General features: G+C 44.7%; 1 protein-coding gene across 1 annotated transcript in view; it reads right to left on the bottom strand.

Moving 5' to 3' along the window:
* anos1 (anosmin 1) overlaps positions 1 to 3,395 on the bottom strand; it is a 36,044-nt gene extending 32,649 nt beyond the window's left edge. Inside the window, exon 1 of the mRNA XM_084022482.1 lies at positions 3,175 to 3,395. Within this exon, the coding sequence (XP_083878608.1) occupies positions 3,175 to 3,366 (192 nt within the window). The 5' untranslated portion in view covers positions 3,367 to 3,395. The remainder of the gene's footprint in view (positions 1 to 3,174) is intronic.
* Positions 3,396 to 12,528: the final 9,133 nt, after the last annotated feature.

The raw sequence follows: 12,528 nt of genomic DNA, 5'->3' as shown, positions 1-12,528 counted from the left end.
TGTCTCTGTGTGTCCTTTTAAAAGCCCGGAGGTCCTCAGGCAACACCGAAATAACTGATCCTTAAGGGCACATACTGTATGCAGCACTAAAATAAAGGACCTCAAGATTTAGGCTCCGACTTGAGTGGGTGTGAGGGCTGTGGCCATCCCAGGCATCAATTATTCACTTTAACTGAATTATTTGACAGGGGCTCTGAAAGTGAGCTTATGTGTCCAGTGCCCATCCAACGTCAACATGAAAGGGCGGGTTTCAGAGATCTCCAAACAACGCCGGTGTAAAGTTGTCCCCACTTAGGAATAAAGGCTATTTGTCAAATGAGGTAGCTGAGGGTGTAGCGGCACCGGAGGCCGAGATTTACAGACGGGACTGTCATGGTTTGAGAGCGTTTACAGGGAGGTGAGGCCAAGCTGCATAGGCCTCCATTCATCCGCTGTCTTCGCTAATGAAAAACTCCACACATGAGACGAGCCTCTGGCTGGGGTTTGATTCCACCGCAGGTTATTTAATATCAAAGGCGAAAAACAAGGGTCGACACGGAAAAACTACTTTCCAATGTTTATTCTTCCCCTCGCTTAAAACACAAATCTCTCACGCGAGATGCTTCGACTCCGCTGCACAGCATGTTGGAAATGAATGAGTGAGTTTAAAATGTTTTTATTGCTTTGAATGTAATAACAAGACCTCATGGACACACCTTGTTTTTGGCTTCACGGTTCCCCACATAAATAATCCACTACAAGGCTGATGCTTTCAGAATACATTATTGCACAGGGCTCCCAGCTCGCTCTTAATATTTTAAAGTGTCCGAGAGCTAATATTTATGGTTGGGTGTTCCCCTCTGTCTATTGTGCCGGGGTGACAAGTTCCCCAAATGTGGAGTAAAATGTCAATAAATCTGTATTTGGAAACACTATTACATCAATAAATCTAGTCGCTATAAATCTGACAACGAGTGGACGGCCCATGGCTTTCCCCGAGTCTGCAGCTCCACGCTTGTTTCCATTTCACACTAATTCATAATTGGGACAATTAAAACAAAAAAAAGTCTCTGATTCGTCCTCCAAAATGCAGCCACATGAAGAGGAAAGACGTGGGTGCTCGTAACGCTCCCCAAGTATCGTTCCAGGATTGGCAGCGAGATCGCATTAAAGCCGATATGAAAAACAAGTTTCAAGCTCCATCTGCAAAATGTGTTAAGAGGACAAATTGTCTCTTGTACCGTGACCAAAATAAGCAAGTGGTCCATGTTACTAGATATCGAGGAGACGCAGATAAATATTATGAAACAGTAGGCAAAAGTGGCAGCTTTGACACCCAGCCAGGCACTTGGTTCCCATTAAAAATGGAAGTCGTGCTGTACGTCTTGATTTTTTTGCTATCGGGTATTAAATGACCCCTGAAGGATGTCCTGGTTGCGTTAGGAGAGAGTGGAGCTCCGAGCTGCCGGTTGCTGTAATAAGATCTGGCAGAGGAAGCAGATCCACCTGTAGGTTGTGCTGACTGAGCGTGCTCCAGTGTTGTGGCAACAGCACATTAGAGCTTATCACATTTAGCACAATTGGGCGCCAGCGTTTAGCAGGAAGGTGACCTCGACGGAGCGTGCATCGGTAGCCCAGTGTGTATCCTCCGCATGCCTGTGAGGTGTGATGCTGGCATTTATTGGCAGGGCCAGGGGGTAGAGGGCAGGAGGTGGGTGGGTGTGGGGGGAGCCATATGTTTTTGCAGCTGACCAGACCCCCCATTTTCACATGAAAGGACTTTGGAGAACGCAGTGCGTAAGGACAGTCCTCGCAGATTATCAATCTATTCTATTCTTAGACCTGCAAGCTTGCTCAAGCAACCTTGCTTATCGCTAACCACAAAAATGCTTCTCTCTTTAGACAAATACCTCCTTCTCACCCCCTCCCCTCGCTCAAAAACCCCGGCTGCCTCAGACTCCGAGGCTCTGCAGTCAATTATGTAGACTATTAGCTGTTCATTAGAGGTGAGACATCCATAAGTTATTTGACTTCTCTGTCATCCGCTGACTAATTTCATTCTCCAACTTTGCAACCCGGAGCAGCAATATATACCCCTGGATTCTTCTCAAAACAAATCCCTCACGCTGCTCGCCAAGTCGCGAATTAAGAAACCCTGTTTTCAATCAGTGTCCTTTGGATGCACAGCAGTGCTGCTTTCTGTCCGAACAATCGCAGTTTACTCCCCCCCCCTCCCTCCCCAGGTGTGTATTCCAATCCGCCTTAATAAAATTGCTAGAATTAACCGCAGTAGGGTCTCCCCGGGCTTGGAGAACTACTCACACCGGATCAATAAGGGCTTTCAGCATAAAAGTTAATTGGTGACAACCAAACAAGCAACTTCTGCTGATTCATTACCTAATGACGGATTCACCTTGCTGCACAATGTGTCCCGACAATTACGCATTCATTAATGCACCTTGGGAAAGAGAAAGCCTTGCAAATGCAAATGATGTGCTGTGTAAAGGCGGCCACCAGATAGATAGCTGAAAAGGGGGGTTTGCAGAGGGGAGAAGGATCAGTGCCCAGTCCCTGTTCTCTCTGGGAGTCCTGCTGGAGGACAGTGTGTCCAGTGGAGGGTGAACAAAAAAAACAACAACATACCCCCAAAAAAAACAGCTCATTATAGAGGCTTCACACATCACATATAAGGCAAGTGTTGCCCCCTCACATGAGATGCTCATAAATAAGTGAGCAACACTATGTGGAGTCCCAACAGGCGTTTAGTCGATCACATTCTGACATAAAAAGGGGGTGTCTCGTTTTCCAGTAATTACAATGTAATGAATGAAAAACCCACTGGGAAAGGCGTCCATCGCCCCTCCATCCATCCAACCACCGCAATGTGTTAATTAGCTGTATGTTTTAAATGTTGCTGTATGTGACAACTTTACAAGCAACTCAAACCATCACATATGTTTATATAATCAACCGTTTTTTCTTTATTTTGGCGACACTTTCCGTTCAGAGAGGTCTGATTAAGTCTAGTGACAGAGAGAAAACACAGAGTGATAAAGTATTTCAGCACCATTAAGAGACCTGCTCCGTCTGCTCGCGGTGGGCTCGGGAGGAGCAGGTCTGGAGGATTCTATAACAAACCACATCGCCGGTTTTTACGCCAGAAGTTGGGGTGTCCGCGGGGTCGCGTGCTCGTACCTGGGAGTGCTTGAAAAAAGCGGAGATGCGAGTGATGTGCAGACTGAGGCATCTCGAGGCGCATCTCGCTCGGTAAATACTAGCGGTGAAGAAAGAGTCGTCCTGCTTCCGCGCGGACGCGCTCCCGGGCCCCACCAGCGCCGTAATCCACAGACACAGGGCGACACGCGCGTTCAGGCTCCCGGAAAACATGGTCCCGCGCTCGTGTATTTTTTATCCCCTCCGCGGATCGGACAACACTGCGTGCGTGCAGGCTCCGCCGGAGAAACTAAAGAAACTTCAATTATACGCCGGGGGAGGAGCCATGGGGCTCGCGCGCCCTGCCATTGGAGGATCCCGCGGTGACTGACAGACACGAGGAGCGTCAAAGCAGGTAGACGTGCTGCAGAGTCCTGCGCTGCACTGGACACAGCGGGGGGCAGGCTGTTCAGCAGAGAGGAAGATTGAGAGGAAGGCAAGAATGGTCTATAATCATCATTTGTAATATTATACATTGAACTGCATTTTTACTTAAAATAAGTAATGATTATTATCATTAGAAATAACCTTGTACCATGAACAATGTTCACGAATAATATACTGTGGACATGGTCGGTCTCTATGCTGAAAGATAACCTGATTCCACTCTGTGTCTTTGGGGGAAAAAATACATTACAAGTAAACAAAACACTGCAGAGGTACTGCAGGTATATAGTATTTCATATTCATAAAGTTGGAGGACATGATGCCAGGTTATCCTGACTTTTAGCCTCATTGTATGGGAGTATTTCCCATAATGCAACTAGATAACATGTCTTGCAATGAAGTCCAATCAGAGATAAGACATTATCAGGGTTATTTCTCCCAAGGTAAATCATTACTATAAATGTAGTTGTGGGAGAGAACATGGAAAAAATGTGTATGTGTTTTATTTGCTTTCCTTCCTTCCTGTCATTTATTCATTCCCTTTTTGGCAGTGTACCAGCGCGTGACTCCATAAAACCCGCCCCAATGTTGTGCCCACTCTCGTGCACAACGGAAAGCCGGCTTACACACCTGTCAGCCAAGCGGGAGGGTTCGCCCTACCGCCATCTACTGATGACACAACTCATCAGAAATGCGGAGAAGCCAGGTTTTCTGTATCAAACCCTCACATATGGCCTTGGTGAAGCTTGCCAACATCCCAGGGAACCCCTTTCCCATTAGCCCTCACCTCCCTGTTTAACAGTAGCTTGGAAAAACAAATCTACTCGGAAAACTATTAAAACCATCCTGACTAAATTCCTCGAGCTGGACTCCCTACTTCTGGCCTGAGGTATGGAGAAAATATGACACGTAGGAAAAGCTTGAAATCCTCGCTATTTATTGGAGTTAAAGAGTGAGTATTTAATTAGAAAGTTCCCTCGAGGGTTTACAAGACACTCCTGCTTTTGTCAGCTCATGATGTACTTCCCTGAACCCCATTACAGCAGCAGCATAATGAAGTTTTATAGGTGTTGCTCTTAAACTCGGTGCAGAGTGGGAGTGAACACACACTTACACGCCATCATTAGATCTGGCTCAGGTCGCCATCTTGCCGTGGGCCAATTACACATTGGGCCAAATGGTTTGACCCAGGCCTCGGCGCTGAAACTCTAATATGCCCATATTAGCACATCCTGAACAGCGGACGACGTCTCTACAATGGGGGGATTGGGAATCAAACTAGAAAATCCCATCAGACACGAATTCCCATGCTCAACACCCTGCTCGGTGAGAGTAAGCAGGCCGCCGTAATGAGGGCGCTGGCCCGTCAGACGCAAAAGTATGGCAATATTTATCATGCAAATCATCTCACAGCTCTCTAATGATAAGATGGATCATTTCCCTGGTGGTCTCAGACGCGCAAGTGTAACTTGGGGTGAGCGATCCCTCGCCACTCTTAAAATGTTTAAGCGCGGATGTCTGTGTACCTTAAAAAACAGCATAATGGCTTAATGTGTTGGCTTATTACAGCCATGTGTGGCGAGGGCTTTTATAGTGTGCAGTGAAGGAAACACACTTGTCTGTGTGCGGTCCTGATGTCTCCTGCAGCCCGTGGGACACGTACCCCTCCGACGCCATGCTTTCATTGACTGGGAAGGGCCTCTGCCAATTGTGAACTCAGACTATAAAGCTATCTGGGGAGGCAACGTTTGTCCTGACAGGATTTCATCTCTTAAGTCACGTCACTGCACGCACGCCTGTGTTTGCCATTACTCACCGCTAACAACATGTGTTTACCCGCGTAAATAGATGTGCGTGTGCATAAACTGGCTCGCGTTCCAATAAAGGATGTACACAACTGCGTAGTGCACACACACTTTATGGCTGCGTGTGATTGGCTTAGAAGATGTTGCTCCAATTCAACACGTTTGAACACAAACCAGTAGACCAATGCTGCTTTTTGAAATGGTTTCCAATCAGTTTTCAGTTTCGATTTGCCCCTTTATGCTCAATATCCTCGCTTGCATTGTAGCCTCATTGCTGCCTCTTTAGTCGCGTTGTTGGTTTAGTTGGCGTGGCGATGGACTGCTGCAGAAATGTGGGTTTCAATCACATGATCTGACAAAAGGCGTCTCAGAGGACAACACAGCGGTGTCGGTTTTCAGCCCGCATTGCTCCTGAGATAGAAAGGTGGACGGTGATCAAACACTTGAGCATCGTTTGATGCTGGGAGGTGCAGGTAGACTCACGGTTCACGCCCTTTGATGAGAGGCCACCCGGATCAGAGGAGACGGACGGCTTTTGTTGTGAACACTAGCAAACAAAAGAGAAGGAGATTAGCTGCAATGGAGGTAGTATTTCAACACGGATATTTGAAGTGCTATGAACTGGAAGTGCAGCGTTCATGTTGTGTTCTCATTTTTTTTTTTCCCAGTGGCATTTATTTCTTCGCTTGCTCATTTTATTTTATATTATATTATATTATATTATATTATTTTATTTTATTTTATTTTATTTTATTTTATTTTATTTTATTTTATTTTATTTTATTTTATTTTATTTTATTTTATTAATGTATTAATTAATTTTATTTTTTTATTTATTTTATTATTTTATTTTGCATATTTCTGAAGTATAACTTTATCTACAGATATTTGTTTTTAATCCATGGATACAAGCAGCGTGTTGAGAAAGGGCTCACCATCTAAATTGGGCACATAGATCTTTCTAATAGTATTGCGTGTGTGTTTTTATAGTATTGATTCATCTACGACAGAACAAGTTGACACCTGCTAATGCAGAAAGTTCAAAGTTTGTCATTTCCATTCCATGACAGCCAAAACTGTGCGTCTATAATTCCACCACGCCTGATATTATCAATCTGAAAAGGCCTATGATTTAGTGCATATCGAATTTCCAGAGTGATAATAATATTAAGGGAAACAGCTAAGGGGCAAATCAGCAGCCAACGTTAAATAAATAACATGAGTTGGTCTCTAGGAGGCAGCCACAACAATGACCTCATTGCAACAGACGGTGTCACCCAGCAGGTAGAGGCAGAAGAGTTAAGGAATCGCTCTCACACATGTGAAAAATCCAATTTGTAAAAACACATTTTGCTTATTGATCCCCTTTTGTTCCTTTAACCAAACACACCATGTCTAGGCAGGCTTCAAACAGAGGCTGTGTTAAAACGTCTGTCATATTCCTGTCATTTTATCAGAGACAACCAGAGCAAGTTGATTTGCATGGCCAGCATGCTCAGTATTCCACTCTATCTACTCCGCTCTATTGATAGAAGAAACGCCGTGTGCATCTCTGGCAGATGAGAGCCTCTGATATTGATTTACAGTATGCTTCATAATTTGGATGTTGCTCTTTCATCGTGAGTTATGCTGATGATACTCGTGCACTGCTTTCCCTTCATATGAACCATGAGTGGATGGTTGTGTTTTAAATTCAATAAAATACAGTATGTGGAAAACATCTGAAAATAGACTGCCGCACTGATAAAAACCACAGTCGCTCTTTTGTCTGTTCATAATTCCAAAGCCTGTTCACGTCTGGTTGTGTTCGCAAGAATTTCTAACATTCCCTGTGAAAATATTTATCTTGTATGTGAGGTTGGAAAAAAAAAAAAAAAAAACCTACTTGGCCGTGGAGGACTTCTAAATAGATGCCCGCATGGAACATTTTCCTTCTTTCACCACGACCCAAAACAATGCAGCGTTGTGCAACGGGTGGAGGATGATAGTCCAAGTGCAAGCTGTTATTCTCATATAAACCGCCCACTCGCAGCTGAAGTTACATTTTGGGTTCAGTTCAGACAGTGATGGTTGACTGACAGCTGAGTATCCCAAGGTGGTTGTTAGCAGGATGGCCGGTCGTATAACTGCATCTTTTCTTTTACAAAGTGCACTGGTGTTTATTTTCAGATGGGACAGTATGAATAGACAAAGAGGAGGGGGGGGGGGGGGGTGGAGGAGTTACGAAACAGCACTGATTTCAACTCATCAGTTCAGAGCGTGAAGACAAAAGAAAACACGTTATCCAAATGAGGATATTCTCCATGCCTTTTTAATAGGTGGAGTATCATTTTCTACCACTAGATGGCAATGTGTCCACAGACAAATTCCAGACAAGTGCTTTCACAACTCTCCCCTCTTCTTGCTTTCTCTCTCTTTTTTTTTTTCTCACAATATTTTCCAGGAGATGATCCAGCATTAATACCCAACAATGGATAATTTATCAGGGGGGATTTTGTTCTCTCGTTCCGAGGCAAACAATTATCAGAGATGATGGAAAATAACACATTTTTCAAACCTCAGTGTAATCTCTCTTTCTCTGTGTCTGTCTCTATGCATTCATATGACAAATGGATTTACACACACACACACACTTCCACGGCGAAGCAGGATTTATTCATGTTTTATAACCCCTAATTTGGAAGGGAAATGTTAACGGATGATAACCCTCTCTGAATCACTTGATTTTTTACATATATCAGATTGCGGGGTGCTTGACATCTCCACGCGCACGACTGTTATCTGGGATGTGTGATAACACGGTTTGTTCTTTCCTGCGTGTTATACAACGCCAGCGTTCTCAGCCACGTGTAAATCTCCCCGCTCCTCGGTTTCGTCATCGCTCGTTTCCGGAGAGAGAACAACGGGAACACCGTGACGGCCTCGTTCCGATTTGCCATCCCCTCAACCTGGAGGTCAAGAGGGCGATCACGCTGGGTGACATGTCACCGTGTAGTGGTGGGTGTCTGGCTGAGTGGAGGGCCCATTACACAGCATTCTATTTTGCTGTGACAGGAGGGCTGAAATCAGTGATCCGCTTCACAGCCGGACATGCCCATCCCCCCACCCGGCCTCTAAGTTACAATACAGTGTGACTGGGAGCTCCTGTGAGATTCTCCTGGCTGGAAATCATAGAGCCGGAATGTTTTGTGACGCCCTCGGGTTGTAAACTGAAAGCTAACCCCGCCCTATATTTTCAGCATAGCTCACTGGCCTGGTTTCTAAGAAGCTATTTTGAGGTAGCGCAACACTTACTTCCAGGAACTTAGAAAAAATAAATCAAAATAATAAGTCGGGCTGTTATGACAGGTAAACAAATGACATAATAACTTGGGTGTGGAAATATTTAAGTTGAACCTGTCTGTTGTGGCTTCACTGTAAGGAGCTAAACACAGTAATTACACAAAGTCAGCGGTGTTATTATCAGTAAAACGGCGAGATGAGATCATATCGGATATAAATATTTGAGTATAAAGAATTTATTGCACAGCTCCACCACTGTGCTTGTTAATTGAATCACTAAATTAATATATTGTGAGACCCAGCAGGAAGATTTGACATAACGCATAACACGTCATGATTACAATAGTCTCCGTGGAAACCCACCCGTGACCTTTGTGCTGTAGACCTTCATTCAACTTCATCAGCATTAACCTTTAAACAAACTGCCTGGGTGTGTTTGCAATGTAATCTGGATGATGTAGAGTCGGCACTGAACGTTGTTTGGCTTTTCTGACTAATGTGCACAACGCTGCTTGTTTGAAGGAATCGGTTTTTTGGAAAATACCATTTTTCGCTGAGAAGATTGATACAGTGGTAATATTTTCTGCGAAAAAGCATATTTTTCGCAAACTAAATTTGCATCTAACTCTCGGCAGGGGAAGGGAATTAGCTTGTGTTCTATAGAAATGTTTTCTTTGTGCAGTAGATGTATTGTAACGTCTAATATCGTGAGAGGAAAAGGTATCGATAAACTGCTCAACATGAGGCTTCTGAGCAATCTGTAGCCTGAGTGGGACTTTCAGAACTGTCACTGAGAGATTTAAATGTCACTGTAAGGGAGGGGGGGGGGGGGGGGGGGGGGGCATTGTAAAGTCAATGGCTGCCATTGTGCCGGAGGGGGAGGAAAGGGAAGGCAAGTCTGTTGGATGCCCAGGTCACCAACCCTTGACCTCTGTCCTCGACCCTTGAATCTATGACATCTGTCTGCTTTTCCCGCCTTCTCCCCCTCCCCCCCGGTCTGTCAAAGGAATTTGATTATGGCGGCTGTGCTGCCGCTGCTGGTGGGGGTGGGGGTGGGGGTGGGGGGGGTGTCTTCCGAAAGCGACGCGTTTTTTTTTTAAAACACTCGGATGCTCTTGAGAAAATGATCTCGACCCAGTGAACAAAGTGTGATGTATACAAACAGTTCATTGAAGAGCCGCTCTGTCGACGGCGAGGCCACCGTCTACTTTGTCTTCGCTCATATGCGACGCCAAAGCATTTGCACCTGGAAGTACAGATGCTCTTTTCTTTCATTCGACTTTGCTTTGTCTGGAAAATAGGTCTGTAGGCTATGACATAACAGTGTACCACAGAAAGCCCCCTGCATCTCCAGACTGTGTGGTTCAGGGGAGGGGGATGGGGGGAGGAAGGCAGTGGGGGAGGTGTTGTACAGTCAGTAGGCTACACAAGGCTGGCTTTTTCTCTCTCTAATGCCACAAGCGCACATGTGCACACACACACACAGACACACACACACACACACACAGACGCACAAACAGTGAAGCCCTTTCCTCCAGACTGGCTCTGACAGCCCAGCCCCCACGCTCCTTTTCTCTTTACAGTGTAAATAAAGCAGCAGGGCTTAGGGAACTAAATCCAATATGTCAATGGACACCAGAGCACAAAGAGGAATGGATACCCAACTGGATATTCCCCCGCTACAAACTGAGCTTCCCCGGCCTAATAACGACACAACAAGAGTCGTGTGACTCTCGGCACCCTTCCCCCACCCGTACATATTACCATTGCTCCTCAGTGCTGTCTAGAAAGGTCATGTGACCCTCATCAGCTTCCCGGGTTGGGGGAGGGGAGGCATATTGAACCTGTTCTTTGTTAGGAGGTCAGCCCCAGCTCCATGGCAGGAAGCACGCCTACCGTACAGCATGTAATAGAAGTGCAGGAGGGGCTGGAGGCAGAGTGAGGCTGGGATTAGAGATGAGTTTTTTTTCAGCATTCATGCCATAGAGACCAAGCATGCAAGAGTCACATAGCGCAGAGCTGAGGCTCACTTGACAAATGCAGCTCCAGCGGTTATAAAATGGCACAAGGCTGATGTAAAAGAAGTGAACCATTTTTAGGCACCGGCTCTGTTTTCATTAGCGCTGGCTCAAATGTCGACATCCAGTTAATATAAGCATGGTATTATTCTTGTTTGTGTGGGGAAAGTTAGTGAGAGTCTCCGGGGCTTACAGCTGGAAGGCCACAGAAGAAAATTCAAGCGGGGCTATTTGGTTATTTAAACAACATGGGGCATTATTCCTTATGGGGAAACGAGTGACAGAGCTGCACAGTGTACTTGCAGATGATGTTGTCCTTCAGACTGTAACCTCAGGCAGTTTGTGACATGGTTGGGATGTGTATTAGCACTTTTAAATATAGATATAAATAAGGCAGAGGAGCAACAGTAAGGAATTCAGGCATCTTATTTATGAGATAGTAGATGTAGGTAGTGGGAAACAATGAGAGATTCTGAACAGTGTAAATCTGGAAGTTTTATTTGTATTATTTACATCCCAAAATTTTAGTTTCATTACTAATCAAATCCAACTCACAGAAAATGAACAGAAATACAATCACCCTGAAGAAAATGCTACTTAGGGAAATTCTAAACGTTCAACTTACTGGTAATTATATAGGCTGTAGTTTGTTTTGTTATGCAAATTGTATGCACACCCACACACACACACACACACACATACACACACACACACACACACACACACACACACACACCAGTTCAACTGCAACCCCTGCACTGTACTGCATCACAGTATCATTGTGACATCATCTTAAGAACACTTTGCAGGGCTTTTCAGAATGTGCTAATACATCATCCTATGGTACTTTGCTATGCAAAAAATATGTTAAGAATTTAACTGAATTTGAAATGATCACCATCAAACCCAGAAGTGTAGGGGAAGAACATACAGTCAACCCGTTCTCATCCCCAAGGCGTCAAATACAGACTCTTTGTCACACCCCATGGCATCGGATAATGACGCACAAGGCATCCTTTAGCGTCTCTATAAAACGCACCAGGCTTTCAAACACATACAATGTAAACCCATTGTGTCATTATTAGACGCTCGGAGAAAATGCTCCCGGAGCGTGATGACACAGTATGATAATACCCACACATGGTGTGCGGGATGGTAGATGAATGGGTCAAAGCAACACGGGAGTTTCAATAAGGAGACGTGTTGCAAAAAATGCAAATTAATCGTATCAGAGGACAGGATGTATCAAAGGAGAATTTTCTTGATATGAGACGGCTCACTTCCTCCCTGAATTCTATATAACAATTTACAGTGAAGAAATGGCTCTGAAAGTGTTATTTGGCAGGCTGCAGGGCTGAGCTCATATATCCATTTATCTGCTCTCATCAAATATGGATGGCTCTAGAGAATGGCTCTGACAGGATTCTCACTATAGCATACGGCCCTATAAAACACCCAGAGATTGACTGATATCTGCATGCCCTATGAACATGTGCTTGATTCCATTGTCCCTTATTCAGAATGTAATCATTCCTGAGTGCAACTCTCCACTGTGCTTATTACATTCAAAATGCATATCTGAACGGAAAAAAGGAACAATGCCCTTCAAATGGCAAAGCCATTCAGGAGAAATTGGTCTCATTGCCATACGAACAGGCCAAAAACAACAAGGTTTTTGTCCTACAGGGATACCTGTGAAGCCAAAGCCTGATGTAGTTTATTCCACTGTGCCACAGACCCACATTGTTTGGTCACACTCGTGAAAATAAACCAATGAGCTACACAGTTGAAATAGAGTGACGTGTTCCTTCATTACAATGATCACAGGCACTGCAGTTTATTTG

This window comes from Eutrigla gurnardus, assembly GCF_963514095.1.
Source record: "Eutrigla gurnardus genome assembly, chromosome: 12".
NCBI classification, from domain to species: domain Eukaryota; kingdom Metazoa; phylum Chordata; class Actinopteri; order Perciformes; family Triglidae; genus Eutrigla; species Eutrigla gurnardus.
Note: the sequence above shows the minus strand (reverse complement) of the source record. Positions and strands in the feature narration are given on the sequence as shown.